The sequence below is a fragment of the Scomber scombrus genome, chromosome 13 (genome assembly GCF_963691925.1).
Source record: "Scomber scombrus chromosome 13, fScoSco1.1, whole genome shotgun sequence".
Classification (NCBI taxonomy): domain Eukaryota; kingdom Metazoa; phylum Chordata; class Actinopteri; order Scombriformes; family Scombridae; genus Scomber; species Scomber scombrus.
This window is the reverse complement of record NC_084982.1, coordinates 20,860,914-20,878,767: the sequence shown is the minus strand read 5'-3', so window position 1 is coordinate 20,878,767 and position 17,854 is coordinate 20,860,914. Positions and strand designations below refer to the sequence as shown.

Genomic DNA, 17,854 nt, shown 5'->3' with positions numbered 1-17,854 from the left:
CCACATTGCAGCGTTACTATCTGCTGCAGCAATGGTGTAATATAGTAATATAACTCTCTAAAAGTAGCCAGTCTGAATAATACATACTTCACATTAACTCACATTTTCAGTGCAGGACTTTTTCTTGGAGGAATATTTTTAGACAACAATATTTCTACTTTTACATAAGTAAATAATCTGGATACTTCTTCCACCACTGACTATCAGCAATATAAACAACAGAGGCCTCTGGCTACAGGTCATTTTCTACAGAGCAGCAAACATGGAGCGGACAGGGTTTCTTTGCTCTGCATGAGGACACTTCAGCAGGTTAGCTGCTTGTTGACAATGAATGTATACCTGAATGTATACTGCATGAAAGACAGTAAAACATTGTTCAATAGCACTTTGAATATAATTTTGGACTTTGCATATGTATGTAAAACAGTGTGTGAGGGAGTAAGAGACAGTTTACACAAAAAGAAAACAACAATCACTTCAAACATAGAAAAAAAGTATTTATTTTAAAAATGAGATAACATGTAAAATTTAGATCCCTGTCAAAACATTCATACAACTTATTCACACTTTATTATTTGGCAATATATCAGATATGGAGGATTGCTCTGAAACTGGATGACAGATGAATCAAAGTTCATCCTTTGCCTGAAAACCAAACAGAAACATTTGTGTTAGGATCAGAAGGACTGTGTGCCAGCTTTCATAACACACCATTAACTGGCTTTAGTGTGTGAGAAGAAACGTGTGCTGAATGTACAGAGTTTACAACAAATATAAATTAAAACACATTATGTGTAAAATTCCTTAAGAGCAGTGTATGTTTGTACAACAGTTTGGTCTAAACTATCACTCACTCAAATTATTTTCACTACTCATCAAATTCAAATCTCATGCACGGAAAAAAAAAATCTAATGAAAGAAATGTGTCAGGCTTTTCAGTTTACCTTAATAACATTTGAAACTCCTACATACACCCACGCAGGTGTTTTTACTTATGTTGCCTGATTATACCAAAACCTCACTTTTTGCTGCCTGCACTCCTTTTAACAAGGTTTTTAACTTAGGAAGATGCAGTGGCACCTTTATACACACCAGAGGGAGCCACACACTGCAGAGTACTAAGGTGTGTCTTTAGGACAAGTTTTCTTTTCTTTTTCCTCATTGGAAGTATTGCTAATGAAAAGCCTAAACTCAACAATTTATTTGTTTAACATGATGTTTTTAAATGGCACCTTTGCCAACACAACCTCGTCAATCATATGCAAATTAGCAGGCGTATGTATCACAGAGCAGGCTACTGAAAATCTCATTGCATCACTTGACATAATAGAAATGATTGTAGGCCTCTTTCACAAAAGACATTCTGGCATTCACAGTAGGCAAAGCACAGGCGTGAATAATAAAATTAATGTTGGCTGAATCCCACTTTCAGTTTCAGGGTCCTGGTGTAGTGCATGCTGGCTCACAGTCACACTGTCATGGATTACTGGAACACTTACATGAAGAAGGGAGCCATTGTTAATGTTATTAGTAACACATGTGCTTTTCCTAGGATAAAAAGTCTAAATGTTTAGTGTGAAAGAGAACTAATACAGAACAGAGCAGACATTATTACACTATATTTAGGAAGGAAACTATTCAGTGTGTAGGTCTGTGTAGTTGGTGACAGTGCAGACTATGACACATATTACATGTATGTCTTCATCTCATGAAATAACTGGTTGGATGCTCATATATAGGATATGGAGCCTTAGCCTTAGCAAGTATCTACTGTCTTCCAGTCAAAAATCCTAGATCACAAAGTTCATGACAGTTTCCATTCTTTAAAGTTAAACTCTTCATGGTCACATTTCGTCATATTTTATTTTTAAAAAATTAGCTTTGTGGTTGAATGATACTGTAACTTAATAGAGGAATAATACACAAAAAAAGTTGTGTCAAAGCATCAAAACTCAAATGTTACAAATCTTATACATAAACCTCTTGGAAGACTATTTTTTGACACAACATTTTGCAAAGGAAGAGTTTTTTCTTCTTCTTTTATTAATTGTTTTTTACTGAACATGTTGGACTGTTCAGTAAAAACTCTAAGTAAAATGTATCCATCCAGCTTGTTGACAGGTCTCGCCAAGTTTTACTTAATGTGTATTAAAAACAGTCTTATTGACATAACTGGGTCTAGACTCCGGTGTTAGTGATGTTATGTTGTAAGCTGAGGTGAGGTAAACCAACACCACAGTCAATCTGGTGAAATGTAATCTTACTTACCTGCGTCCTGTGGCAGAAACATGGAAACAGGTCGTCAGCTGGCTGTTCTACGAGCTCCATGCCCTCACGAATCTTTGGCTCTGTGACCTGGAGTTTGGCGTATTCCTACAAGAGGAAAGTCTACATTACAGACAGGAATGTGACAGACAGGGTGCAAATGCATCCTGATAACAACAACAGAATAATGTAATTAATGTAATACAATGCAAATGCAATACATATTCTTATATTAGGGGGTGATTTCATATTGTGTCACAAGGGTATTACTGTTTGTAACTACAGAGTAGGTGTAAAAGTCATTATGGCAGTTATTTCAGGCATGGTGATAAAGGTTTTTACCTTTAGTTTTCAATAGATCAATTATTTTAACTGAGCAACTGTAGAAATGTTACCTGGAAAAGTTTGTGGTAATAACAAAATATCTTGTCTCCCATAAGGTGATAACGGGCAAACTGCTGACCCGCCAGTGCAATTTTCTTTGCCTGAAAGACAAGAGTCAAAGCAACTGGAGTTATTTTATTCATCCACACAGACAGAAAAAATTATACTTCATTCTGACAAAACAGCAAAAAGTTATTTACTGTACGTTACTTTTTATAGGGGTAAACACACAAACACTAAATATCGACCTATTGTGTCCCTAACACATTAATCTGAATATGATTGAGTCAAATAAGATTACAGCCAAAAAGCAGTGAGTTAATAAATACCCCTCAATCATCATCATCTATTCATCATCACCTCTTCATCGTGGTCACGAGCCCACTGGATCTTTTCCAGCAGGTCTCCGAGGTCAGCCTTGATCGGGATGTAGTGCTCCCACGGCTGCAGCTCGTTGTAGAAATGCTCGTAGTAACCAGAATCCTGCTTTAACACAACGCTGTCTCCTGCCAAAAGGTACGGCAAACGATACGCTGCCACAGTGCCGTCGATGTTTATTTGGTACTTGTACTGGTGGTGGAGATGAACAGAGATAAAAATTTAATTAAAATGAAGTGAAAAAACTGCTTAATATTGCCAGGTAAAATGAAAAGAGATTGGTTTTATAAATAAAGTTTGTCTGAAAAGAAAAAAATAAGAAGTGACACATTTATCAGAATACATGTCTGAGTGTAATTTATTTTGCAGAGAAACTTCAGCCCAAAAGCTGCAACAAAGAGATGTGAAGTGTAATTAAAGGTCTTATTGTTATTTAATTGTTTGTCATACTATGGCTTATCAAGTTATGTCTAATGTACTATCAAGCTAATGTACATCAATATAGTACTAGTCACTGGCCTTTACACACTTGCTTGGTCCATCATCTCCTGAGAAAAACACCTGAGTCTAAGGCTTGTTAGACACTTTTCTTTCCTCACCTCACCAGGTTACTTCAGCTCTCTACTTTTTCATGCTAGACTAAGTTTGCCTGAGCTTGTTGGCTGGAAATACCTTCTTTTGACTGTAAAACAATTAGCCGAAAAGCTGCAAAAGAGCTGGAAATAGTCCTGTTAATTCTTATGGGGTATAGCTGTACTTGCAACTCCTCATTATTACAAATGTAGGTTATCATCCAAAATATCACTTAATGAAGCTTTAAAGACACCACAATTCCATATTATAATTAAACACTTTTTTTGTCAGAGATATTTCATATTTAATTTAAATCAGCCACCAGCCTCACCTTGAAGAAGTCAAAGAAAGAGACATGTTTGACCAGTGGCCCGTAGAGGCTCTCGTCATGTTTGAAAAAGAAGAAGTTGGTAAAAGCAGCATCGATCATGTTGGGGTGAGCCCTCGAAAGCTTGACCAGCTCCAGGCGCTCCTGCCGACTGTCCCGCCCCCTCCAGAAGGCTGTAGCATTCTTCTCTGGCCATGCTGGGCCTGAATTGGCCTGGACTGACATCATATCGAGGCTTATTCTGTTGATTGGATGGACAATATGTTAAATGTCAAATTTCACATACGTAGATAATCACATGCAGAACCAAAAGGTGAACATAATGAATGTCATCTTATTATTTCAACCACATAAAGTTCTGACCTCTTACTGTAATTTTTGTTGCATTGCTCATAAATTACATTTTATTCGTACCCTGGAGCCCACATATTGCTTTTTGCTTTATGAAAAACTGCTTCACAAGTTCATTGTTGTAATTTAAACATAGTTTTGTCATAGAGAGATGAGCAAATACAGATACAAAGGCACACTCACCAAAGTTTCACTCATTACACAGTGAGTTTCTGCAGGGCATAAAGTCGATACATACTTGCTATGGAAATCTGTTTTGCTCACTCAGTTTGAATATAAAATAACATTTTCTGGCAAAAATATTTTGCTGTCACATCCACATAGGCTGTTTTGCAGTGCATAAAAATGCATGAACCATCACTTTTTACAAGCTGAGAGGTGAGATGAGGAAATAATAAGCTTCCTGACAGTTTTATTTCTGTTGAATTATTCAGTCTGCACTGTGACAGTGTCATGGTGCTGTCTGTTTACACAGGCCCACTTGTCCCCACTGTCATCTGCTGAGGGAAGCGGGGCCTGTCATGGATCATACGACAAGGATCATCATCTCACATTTCAAATTCAATCCGGTGGACACGTTAGACTAAATTAATATTAACACTGTAGTGCTTTGAAGGAATGTATTCAGGCAAAAAGGCTTTTTCACACCTACTCATAATCCTGCAGCTTAATATACTTCTCCACTTTGACTTGTGTGTTTTTTAGCAGAGAATCTGGTTGGCTGGCTCCCGTTCTCCACAAAGAAACAAGCTACAAAGCTTTCACAGCCAATTTTCAAGCCTGCAGGCAGTATTTGATACTTGAAAGTGATTTTTCAACGGGGTAACACTTTAAGACTGTCCAGGATTCAGTCAGTTTGGTGGATTAGTTAAACATTGGCGGCACTCTGCAGACTCTTGTAAGAAAATGAGTGATGTTGCCAAATCTGCAAACTCTTGTGCAAACTAAGTAAGATTAATTCTTCACAAGAGCCGACAAATATTTTAGTTTAATACAAAATTGCTGAACATTTGGTGTTATGGATACATAGTCTTACCTTCCCATGGTCTCAAGGACAGACTCTGTCAGGTCATAAGTGGGCATGACAATATCTCTGGTATTGTTAGAGCCACACCAAGAGAAGATAGGATGAATCATCTGTGTGGGTTTCCTCTTCTCCAATGGCCAGTCACCCAGGTTAACAAAAAACTCCATATCAGGGAGCTGCACCTGGATACGCAACACAGAAAAAAACACCATGTGGAGGGAAAAGTAGTATGCACCTCTGAAATATCCAATCACCAAAGAACAAGTGGTAACAAAAACCTTCTTATTACTGTTATGTGCTGTTAGAAGATCCAACATGTGTCAGTATTACAAATGTAGTTTAAAAACAGCTTACCTTTCTGCTGAGTGACAGGAGGATGGCATCCATAAAGATCCTGAAACCTACATGCTCGCCGAATGTTTTAACGTAGACCTAAAGGGAATGAAAAGCTACATGAAAAACCATCTGTATGTAATGTATACATGCAGTCCAGTTGCAGCATTATGAATGTTGACTTGAAGTGTTTTAAAATTCACAATTTCAGTAACATATTTAGATGAAGATCAGTCTATGGGGAGTTATAATTTAGCAGTGAAACAATAATAATATAGTTTTAATAAAATATAACTTGAGCAATGACCAAAAACACAGTTTATCCCTCCACAGAATAATACATAAAAACAGGAATTTGTATTTAAATAACTCAGTTTGTAAGAAGAAATTCAACCTGTCTGGAAACATAATGTGTGGATTACAATGTGACTGTAAATCACTGACAACTGACAAGTTACTGGATGTTCCCAGGTAATGTTAGCACTGTGCGAATAGCTTTTTAGACATATCACTGTTACAGCAATCTGGATTGACTTCCACAGTGTTGTTTTGAGATGACTGTAACCTTGAACACCTGGTTGATACATTTTTCTTACAGGTGTTTCACATAGCCTCAGGCTCTCCTTCCTGACTTTGTTATCACATAACCCTAGTTGCTGCTCAGCCTAAATAAATACCACACTTTGAAAGAGAATCTGAGGAATTTTTAAGAAATTACTTTTGTATTACATCAAACTATAGTCAGTAGGTAGAGTTCATTATGGAGGCAGTTTGATTCTGTCACTGTTTTAGCTACAGTTAGACCGATATATCAGTTTGTTGGTAGATCAGGTTGATTCTGACCAGTTTGCTTCAGGGGGAATTACTCAACAGCTGCACTAATGTCTAAAGGGTGAAAAACACTGAAAACACGCTGCCATTAAGAGCTGCCAACCCTGATAAAATCATTTCATTAGTCTTTCCTTCGATGTAGTATAAACCCTGTTTCAGACATCTGTCTATGTTAACAAGAATGAAAATTAAACATCAAATATGAAACGTCTTCACACACTGTTTGATACAGACAGCTTTGATCTGATGATCAGCAATGCTCCAACATATCTCATATTCATCTAAACCTGAGAATATGAAGGGAAAGATGTTCTGGGAAACATCACAAATGATAAAAAACTGTGTTCTAGTTTGTAAAGTTCACAGTTTCATGTTATCATTTGTTTAATTCTATCTGGTGTTCCTGGTGTAATGTTAATCCCCCTCTGAAGTACCTTGTTGTCTTTGATAGTGTAGTGACAGAGGCTTTGTCGCTGTCCAAAACGCTGTGGGATCTCCTGAGCATTGCGATCTGGGTCAACACTGGCGTAAAAAGACAAGTCCCTGTCAATCTGAGGAAAGGACTGAGGACAGTGCATGTGGGCCTCCCATAGAGAGCTGCTGTGCTGGGGACAGTCACAGCCCTCATGGTATACTGGGCCTGGAAAGGAAAAATACACGTAAAATCTTTGTCAGTAACTAGAAAAAACACAGTAGGTTAACATGCAGGTTTAGAGGATAAGCAGGGAACAAATGTCACTTCTCTTAATGTTATTAACAGTTTATTATTATTAATATTACACATATTATGTACATCCCTTTCTGTGTGGGTATTCAAAGGACTAAGTTAATTTGATGTCTTTTCATCCCAAAAAAACTAGCAGGCAGTTTGGATTATATTCTACCTTTCAAGATGTATGGTGACTTGGCAACGTGTTTGTTTTTAAGCAGAATTTGGATGTGAAGGTCCGTGTAGGTGGCATACATTCTGTAGCGAACCAAGAAGGACCCATCAAGACGGTCCAGAACCTGGATCCAGATCCTGGTGAACTGCTCCGATGGAGACACAATCTTCACTTCAAAGGTTTTCTCACCGGGTGATGTTGTTAAGCTGTGAGAGGGAGAAAAGATTTGAAGATTAGTAAGATGTGACTGGAAAGACCACTTAAAAATGTAGATGAAAATGTGCTTTGATGGAAATATTGGCTGGAATTTTAATTGAAAAAAATAAATAATTCAATACTGGTGTAATTTTGTAAGAGGCTGGCATTTTTAATCAAACAGTGTTACACTTGTCAGATGTGACTATCTTAAGTTAATTTTGAATTTAAAACTGTAGGACCATAATACTTGAATTTGACATGTGTTGGCTCTGAGTTAAAGGACATTTGAATTAAAATAAAACAGAGGTGATAATTGTGACTTTCAGCTTTGAAGCCTGTGAAAGTATTTCTATGTGACATTCATTATGTATTTTTATAAGCATCAATCAAAATGTAGTCTAACTACAAGTCTAACACTCAAAAACTCTTATCTGCTTCATCGTGACTGTGTGGATTTTGTTCGATTCACAGATTGTTTTCAAATTTTGCCCTGCTCTGATTGTTGTACCAAAATACATGACACCATCTTTTTCCAACTGAGCCCCATCCACATCAAAGCAGTGACAAAAGCAAGGACATATAACACAAATATAGAAATCTCCCACGTGAAATAAACACAATTGTCCCAACTTAAACAGAAAACTAAATGTTCATGTAGAAATCCATCGCTCACAGTAAGAAGCTGATTGAGAAAATAGGTTTTTGGGTCCTTTTAGAGTGTTTACATCCATTATACACAGTGCCACACTTTTTTGAGGACAGAGAGTAATTACATAATAATGTGGTTCTGGTTCAATACGTGGTGTTTCTATCTCCCAGGCCTGTACTGCAGCCATTTCCACTTTTTGTTTGTTTTGGGGGATTTTACTTCCAGTCTGGTCTCCAGAAAGTGAAACACTTGCTCAGTTGGAATAAGGTCATACGTCTGACCCAATCACTTAGGAACTTTCCACTGTTTGACTTTTTAAAAAAATCCTACATTTCATTATTTATATGTTTAAGATCTTAAATTACTCTTCACCTAATATGGATGTGAAGCACCCTCAAACTCTCACCCTCAAAATATGTGCTTTAACCTCAAACTCACTGTTTAATTTCAGACTAAATTTTCTAATACGATCATACTGCTGCTGTCATACCTTGTAACTACAAGTTGTGCTTTCCAGACAGGATGCTGCAGATGTAATTTCATGGGCCTGTTAGTATCGACACAAAGTCATTGTGTCGCTACTGTACCAGCAGACAACAATAATGTCCTGTTTTGTAGTAGGCCAGGCATGAATAGAGCTGAGAAACTGATAGCTATCTTGAGACGCAGAACATGTGTGAAAGTGACACCCACTGACACCTTCATCGGGCCCATGGGAGCTTTTTGATGAAAGGGCTCATTGGAGGTTTGGATGTTTCTGCCTGAGGCACAAACTTTCATATCTGCTCTCTCACCAATAACTAGTTTAAAGTTTCAACTTTCATACTACTTTCATTTGTTTGAAAGATTTACTACATTGTCCTTCATTTGTAGTTATTCACTGCCGACACCGACGGGATAGACAGACTACTGAAGAAGGCGATGTTGTAACCTGGGGGCCAGCCTGGACCCAGAGAATGTGGTCAAACTGCTGACCTTAAGGGACAACACCACTCATCCACCTCATGACCCTGTGACCAGACAGATAGGAGCACATTCAGCCTCTATAACTCAACCTGCCCCCTCCCCCATGTACCTGGACATCTGCTCTTTTGCACACCCAGCTCTTAAACAGCTTTTGTACATTTCCACATTTGTATATTTCAATCCTGTAGAATTTATTGTTTATTTTATCATTATTCTTATTGCTACCCTTATTTTAATTTGTATCATTGTTGTGTTATTCTATGCTATTGCTATTACTGCTGTGATGAAGAAATTTGCCCCGTGGGGATTAATAAAGCACCTACCTACTTACCTATGCAGTACTGTGGTGCTAATAGAAGTACAGTACCTTTGACCATTATTAACAAAATTGGAAGGAGGCTATGTTTTTAACCTGTCTGTCACTTTACAAGTGAGACATCTGAAAAAATCTATTTCCTGGAATTTCATTTGAAAAAGTGTGACTTGGGTCACATTTGAGTACAATCATAATTTACTGGGATAATTAGACATCAGAGCTTTTAAGTTCTACATATTCTTATCCAACATATTTTCTTTAGCAAAACAAACACTGAAAGCAACGTGGAAACAAAAATAATCATAACAGAGGCTGCATCTTTGCTATTTGGAGAGTTGCTCTGCATTTCAGCCTTTTTCCACATACTCTGGTCTTTATTAAATTACAATAATAGACACAAGTCATGTCTATCTCTTGCACAATCATCTCATGAAACAAATAACATTAGTACACAGTAATTTCATTTATGAGAGTATAATAATAAAGTATAATCTATTTTGCTCAAACTGACCAATATTACCCCATTATAAGAGTATAATACAGGGGCGATTCTAGGATCAGACCTTTAGGGGGGCTCAGCTCCTAATGAGAATTTGACATACAATGCCCTGCAAGTATTCAAACCCCTCTGCTCAATTACTAATTTCACTGGATAACAGAAATTACAACAAGAAATATGAATACATAGTAGAGTGGTCTACTATAGTGTATGATAATAATGGTTTAGAATAAACAATCAGATTTCTACAGAGAGGACTTTAAGATACTTAATGAACCCTGAGGGAAAGGCAATATTAATGACAGAACTATCTACCATTTGAACCTGTAGCATAATTGTTTGTCCCATCTCTAACAGACAGACTCGCAAAATAATTAAAATTGTATAAAATAATTTTTAAGGGAAAAATACAATGATAATTTATGTATTTTTAGGGGTGCTGAGATCAAATACACCCTAAAAAGGGTCTAAAATCGTCCCTGGTATAATAGAAAGTTACGTGGAGCACGTGAAAGCAGCACTGCTTGCCAATTAAATTTCACAGGTTGTTGCAGCTGGAAAACCGGCCATAGCAGGCCTAACGATACTTACTTTCTCCCCGAGTTATCCACCGCCTGTATGTAGAAAAACCGAGCAGGTAGGACGATGTCTGTCTCCAGTCCGGGTCCCCACACTAAAGTTTTGGCATCGCTGGGTACCGAGCTGGCCAAAGCCCCTGGGACTTCATGTCTGAACGGATCCAGACAGACGAGCAGCAGCAGCCACGAAGATAGCCGAAGCAGCAACATAATTGTCCCCGGCCAGTGTCGACTTTCTGTTTACTCGTCTTTCTACAGAGCTTCACTAACTAAACTTGCCATTAATTTTGTTTTGTTTTTAAATGTCCATATTACCACAAGAGGATGCAGAGAAGTCTTTAAGGTGACGTTTTGAGGGTTAGACAGTCCAGTTTCCATTTGGTGAGGCAGAATTCAACAGCGGCATTGTCAGTGGCGTGTATGTGGCTAATGTACACACCTCATGTTTGTGATCTTTTTGTGCGTGTTCAGTGATTAAAGCTCTTACCGTTAGCTACTCCCCCAAAAAATCTTGTTACTCCTTTCAACTATCTGGTGAATGGGTAAGGGGCGGGATCAGCGAACGCGATGAGGCTTTCTGATTGGTCGCCGCTGCAGCGAAGTGATTGGTTGAATGAGCTCCGGAAGAAAAAGCTGCTTCTTTTTCTTTTTTTTAATTATTAAAAAAATAAAAAGGATTAAAAAAAATAATTAAACACCTTATATATCCTTATACACAACTCTTATTGAGATAACAGAGAAACTGAGTCATGTTTAAGACACCTCATTGAGTCAAATAAATGTAATTTCTAAAATCCATGTGGCTCAGCTTTTGAATTTTAGGAGACTTTTTACTTTTTGGCATTTGTGGCATTTTTTTACTGATAAAATTCTCTCTTCCTCTCCCACACATTCACTCACCCCCAATGAAAACACATACTTTCTTCCTTAGTAGACAATATAGGCTATGTATAAATGAAATTGAAATACTTAAACCCAAGTGCAGTAGGGCCTATCATAATTTGGCTGTGAGAGGGGGAATGTACAAAAGTAATGGATTTAAATTCTCTAAAATTGCACCTTCTTTCCAGGCAAAAACATACCAACTTTGAGGTTTCTCAAGTTAGAAAAATACTGGTTCATCCAGCAGCTGGCTCAGCCAACCAGGTGGATGAAAAATAATATTTGATAAGATGTATTGATGTATTGAATTGGTATATTATCATTATTATGGTAATATTTTTGCAAAATGCATTTTTCTTGTGAGATGATAATTTGCTGAATAGTGACAAATCAGGTAACATACTAATTAAAAAAAAATAAATAAATAAATGCTGCACTTTCAGACCTGCTTGATGTAAGAAACATCTGTCTACTGGCTGAAATGGTCGATGATGCTGACGTCCTGAAATAAGAAGGTAAATAGCTTGCACTATGTTGCACCTACATACAAGTAAAGTGTCAGCAGCTGATGCTGGTTAGGGACCAGTAAAAACAGAGCTCTCAACTGTGTACATCAATCAATGTTTATTTCAGTTTGCTTTTGCATCAACATATTTTCATTTATTTTTTGTCAAGTAATTCCTATTACACTAGTATAATATCAATAAGAACAAAAAGTGGTAGAATCCATTTAAATAAGACAAACTTTGCTGCCATCATTGAGAAAACCAGAGAAATAATTTTTCAGGATACTACAGCGTGAAGAACTACAGAGTTCCAGTGATTTAGACAGAGCCAGAATACCAGATACAGTACCAGCAGTAACAGGTACAACATATACAGAGAAAAATATCCCAAGAATGTCTTTATCTTTTATCGTTTTTTTTGTTTTGTTTCACCTTTCTCCCAAGATTGAACTGTACAGTTAATATAAAAACCAAAAACATACAAACCAAAAACATACTAACAAAACACCCTGTCATTAGAAGTCTGATTTTTTTTTTCTTCTGTTTTTGTTAGTTTTCTCTGCCACTGAAAGAACTGCACTGAACACAAATCTCATTGACGGTACAGAGATAGGAGAGATTGATTTTTTTTTTGTTGGTTTTGTTTTTTGTCATGTTCAGACACCTCATTGAGTCAAATAACATGTAATTCCTAAAATCCATGTGGCTCAGCTTTTGGATTTAGGTTTGGTGAAAACAAATGAGTTTGAAGGCCCTTTAAAGCCTAAGGAATGTCTCAGCAGCCTGACAGGAAGCAGGCAGAAATGACTAGCAATGCAGAGAGACTCACTTGTGTCTGTGTTTGTTGTATTTTTTTTTTAGGCTTCGAGTGTAATATGTCTCTGTGCATATTTTATGTGAGAATGACATCAACACGATCAAGGCTTAATATGTGTTGATGCTTGTGTGCATAAAGGCCGGATGTGTGAGAGAAATTGATATTGATAATCCTCTGTTTGGTTTTTCATATCAATTCAAACCACAGAAAAATACACAAGTACAAGATATCCTCCTCAGTTAATGCTGTTTGCCCGTGTCATGTGGCTACCCATTGACATGTACAACACAATCACAATATGATACACAACCATGTATCATGGAACATTTTGTTGTTTTTAAACATACAAGAGCCTTCCTTTGAGAGGCCATCACCATCAAATATAGGACTGCGACAAGAGGATATCATAGTCATCAAGAACAATATTGAACGAAAAAAAGTAACATATTTGCCTCCAGTTGAAATTGTTGCAAATGTTTTACACATGTACATAGTTTCTTCACTGACTCACATCTGAACATTACTGGAAAAGAAAATTACTTATCCCCAACCATTGACTGATAAACGACTCACGAGGGGAGTTGGTAGCGGTTAAACGGATGTGACGCCAACTCCTCTTTGTACTGTCATCACACAGACAGTGACGATCACTAAAACAAACCGTTTGTGACGATGAAAAGAGGGCCGTCTGGTTTTTTTTTTCTTTTTTTAAATCCAAAATGTGACCAAACCACGACTTCTAAAAGACGGAGGTGGAGAGAGATGGGAGGGTGTCATTCATTTCTGATTGCTTTGGCAGAGAAAGAGTGCGTTGCTTTAACATGAATGGCGCTCTTTCTCTCTCACACACACACACACACACACACACACACACACACACACACACACACACACACACACACACACACACACACACACACACACACACACACACACACACACACACACACACACACACACTAATGACCAGCTAAACTTGTACATATGACAAAGGCAGCTAAAGACTCAAATGGTGAACCAGCAACAACTAAATAAATAAATAAATAACACCCTCGTATTTTTTTTTCCTCAAAAGAAAACAGACTTATTTGACTTTGATAAATGCCCTCTGTGGCCAACTCCAAGAACTCATCTGACTACCACATATTAGCTCTTTGTTAGTTAAGTTTACAGTAAGTGGATTCACTCATGTTGTGTTTTTTATGGCACGTGAATAGTACATAGGTTTACAAACACACTGTGTCCAGAATTTTTATTTTTTTATTTTTTTTTAATCTCTTTTAAGCCTTTGCATACCTCTCACACTTATCTGTTCTCTGTTATGGTACAATTCAGGTTGGGGAGTGAAATATTCCACATCGTCATTTAACACTTTTGTAAGTAGCAGCAGCTGAAAAGTGAAATTAAGTCAGAGTGATTAGACTGTGCAGAGTTAAGTGTAAATACTACTGATTTGTGTTTGCACTGTGCAGCCCGGAGTAATTGGTAAGAACATAGTTTTACAGTAGCATTATTTTTTTTAGTGTGTGTAAAGAAAGCTAACTATGTGCATTTATACTGTGTCAAGTAATATTTGCTGAGACTAAGAAAAACATTTTAACAAACCAAAAAAGAAAAAGGAAAAAAAAAAGAAAAAAAAAAGGGAAAGGAACACAAGTTTTGGCTTAATAGCAATGCAGGTATACATTTCCCTTTTTATATATAGTTTTTTGTCAATATTTCAAAAAATATAAAGTTTTTCATAGTTTCTGTTGTTGGCTTATATCATTAAATAAAACTTTTATTTTTGTATCTCCTGTTAAAGTAGCATGCTGCTTTTTAATATGGCAGTTGGATATTTTTAATAGTCATCCATTTTAGTTTCATGCATTTCATGTTGGTTTCTTAACTTTTGAGTATCTACACAGTGAGGTCCATAAAACCCAACCACACAAACATACTCGCACGCACTCTCACACACGCACACGCACACACACTCATACACACACAGACTTGTCGGTTATCTCCAGCTCCATCTTCAGCTCATCAGGTGCTGCCATCCTCTCTCTGTCCTTCTCACCACGTATCTAGACAAGGAATTTGTCCTTGTCCATCAACAGTGTGACAGCGCCGTACACACAGCCTGTTCAAAAGCAGCAAAGACAAAGTCACTCTTGAGTCTTTCTTTTTATCTCATCTGTAGAGTGAAAGTCCCTGTCCTGGAATAAAGCTCCCAGCAGTCCGTCAACCGTCTGTCCTGCTTTTAGAACTGGTACCATTTCTTGTCCTTGCACTTAAGCATCAGCTGTAAAGAGAGGTCAAAAAATGTAAGGAGTAAAATTACTATTTGTAATAGCACCACATTTAAAAAAAAAAAAAAATTAAGTGATACTATTGTTACTGTAAGATGAGATAAGGTAAGATAATCCTTTATTAGCCCCACAATGGTAAAATTTACAGCGTTACAGCAGCAAGGTGGATAGCAAAAATAGAAAGGGCATCAATAAAAACATAAAGAACGATCAATTATAAGTAAGTAAAACAAGCAATATGAACAATAGGAAATAAAAAAATAAAAAAACAGTATGTTGAGAGGAATATTGGTGTAATGATAATATACCTGATTGTGATATTGATATTGCATGGCTATTAAAGTGAAAAAATATATTGCACAGTTGAACTGTACATCATTCTATTATTGTATATTTTATAATTATGAAAATGAGATAAAGGAAATGCAATGTGAGCAATTAAGCTTGTTTTTTAATTACATTTTACCACATTTCCTTCACTATTATGTATTTTACATATACAGTATGTTTCCAATGGCTACAATGTTAACATTAAAATAACATAATTCTTAATTTTTGAAATCTTTTTACAGAAATTTAGTAATATTTCCAAACATTATCCTTAATGCACTTTTCAGTTTTGTTTAGTTCTTCTTTATCATATCCTGATTTTTATTTATTTCAGTTCACAACAGTATTTGTAAAGGAATATTTTAAATAAGATTAAGATTAAATTAGAATATCCAAATTTTGTATTCTAAATTTTGCCTGTACTGAACATATTGTATATGAAATATTGCTAGTTTTTTTATTACCTCATGAGCATGTTTGGAGAAGGTTTCTGCACTGGTCATCATCAGGGCGGTTCGGTCTTCCAGCTCTCCCAGTCTCTGGCCTCTCTCATCCAGAGCAATGCGGGCCCGAGCCAGATCACCCACCACTCCGCTAGCTGCCACCTTCATGCCCTCCATTCCCACCTGCCCGGGGATGTGCTGTGCCAGACTCCGAGAAGCCTTCCCAGCTGCTGCCTCACCAACTGTGGATCACATCAGATAAACAAGAATGAGAGCTTTAAATAACAGGAGAGATATAAATAAATCACATTCTAGGTTAATATTATAGCTATGAGGCAATTTAGTAAATTATTAGTTGTGCAGTTAACCTTAGGTTGGAACCATTTATTCCTTTATATATTGATGGATTATTACAGACTGGAATGAAACACTTCATATGGAGAAAAAGATAGAAAAGACCAAGAAACGCACAGAGCTCCTCTCTGTCGAATGTATTGGCATTTCCTCCAAAGAAGCCTTTTAAAAAGCCTCTGTTCTGGGCTTCTGGTGTTTCTGTTGGTGTAAAAAGCTCTCCCAGCATTTCCTGTAATGAATAAAAAGGAAAATTAAATAAAAAAGATGATTAACAAACAATACAGTTGTTATAGAACAATTATTTATGATCTGGTGGACATACATTGGACATCACTGGGATTTTTATCACATTTGTGAAAACTGCTATAATGCTGATACATATATAACTAAATGATAATGTGGGTCCTAAATTGACCTTCTTATATACTCACATTTCCCTAACAGAGTAGAACAGGGCCATAACCTGAGTGACTACTGTTTGCCTGTGGGTGGCAGTATGGCACCATCACGTTACCAGCTCCATCGATGACTGTTCTCATTAGTGAGAGTGCAGTGATGACTCTCAGTAAGAATAAACACATCTATGAATATAAATGTGTACGCATGCATGCACTGCGCTGTAAAATCATATCCATGCAATCAACCCAGTGGAGTTCAAACCACTATGACAAGTGTGACATTTCACTTCCTTGGCCCCTGCCAGCACCGGGCTTCACCCGGGGTGGGAACAATAGCACCTGCTTATTTACTGCACCAATACTTCTCTGAACTCACAGCCAAAATGTGAGATGATGCGAATTAGAACAGTGTTCATGTGTACATCAATACAAGCATGAATGCCTTTCATAAAACCACAGAGCAGAATTTAGAGACGCTGCATGTCTAGATGTCTGGATGTCCAGACTTCTGGATGTCTCGATAGATTGATGTCTAGATATCTAGATGTCTACATGTCTAGATAGATAGATAGATAGATGTCTAGGTAAATATATGTCTAGAGAGATAGATGTCTTAATAGATAGATGTTTAGATATATATAAATAGAGAGAGAGAGAGAGATAGAACACACACAGACTGCAGTGCTGACCTGCAGGTTGTCACACATCTCCTGGCTGTATGTAACTCTCTGGATCTCTGTCGGGGAGCTGAGATACAGCGCCTGCCCCCCGTTGGTGAAGCAAAAGGTTCTTGCAATGCGCATGTCTGTCATAGGCAGGTAATTGACATCCATCAGCGGTCTTAGACTGGGCAAACTGTGGGCAGAATGAGAACCGTAAAAGACTTGTACTTTCCAAAGCAAACACCATCACTCATCACAGTCAAATGTGGGCTACATGACAGGAAAAAAGTAAAAAACACAATTATCTGAATAGTATTAATCTAAGAATTAATTATCACATTTTTTGGTAACAAAGTAGTTTAATAGTGAACATTTGACTGACAGAAACCTGCCTTCAGTCTCATAATGTGCATGAAACAGCTGTAAATAAAACAAATGAATAAATCACATGAAATCAAATTGTTATTAGAGCTATAAATAAAACACAAATGTACTTCTACATAGAACATGTTGTTACATTACACTTGAAGAATTTCTCTGCTGTGAAAAGGTATATTTAAAAACAGAAACCAGTTAGTGACAGTGTCCTCGAATTAAATACCTATGATGTA

The 17,854-nt window shown here is 37.1% G+C and overlaps 2 protein-coding genes across 3 annotated transcripts in view; both read right to left on the bottom strand.

Annotated features, from left to right (window-relative positions):
- Nucleotides 1–476: 476 nt before the first annotated feature.
- On the bottom strand, nt 477–11,071 carry poglut2 (protein O-glucosyltransferase 2). The gene is made up of 10 exons (XM_062432161.1): nt 10,574–11,071; nt 7,355–7,560; nt 6,905–7,110; nt 5,661–5,738; nt 5,316–5,488; nt 3,932–4,169; nt 3,010–3,219; nt 2,661–2,750; nt 2,269–2,373; nt 477–645 (listed from the first exon to the last, which is right to left on the bottom strand). Exons 1-10 carry the CDS (start codon nt 10,768–10,770, stop codon nt 628–630), a joined length of 1,521 nt encoding a protein of 506 aa, XP_062288145.1. The 5' UTR covers nt 10,771–11,071; the 3' UTR covers nt 477–627.
- Nucleotides 11,072–15,007: 3,936 nt separating this feature from the next.
- stxbp5l (syntaxin binding protein 5L) overlaps nt 15,008–17,854 on the bottom strand; it is a 150,455-nt gene continuing 147,608 nt past the window's right edge. For both annotated transcript variants that reach the window (XM_062431651.1, XM_062431652.1), the window contains 4 exons: nt 17,271–17,436; nt 16,301–16,412; nt 15,851–16,071; nt 15,008–15,049 (listed from right to left, as the gene is read on the bottom strand). In XM_062431651.1, coding sequence (XP_062287635.1) covers nt 15,008–15,049; nt 15,851–16,071; nt 16,301–16,412; nt 17,271–17,436 — 541 coding nt within the window. The remainder of the gene's footprint in view (nt 15,050–15,850; nt 16,072–16,300; nt 16,413–17,270; nt 17,437–17,854) is intronic.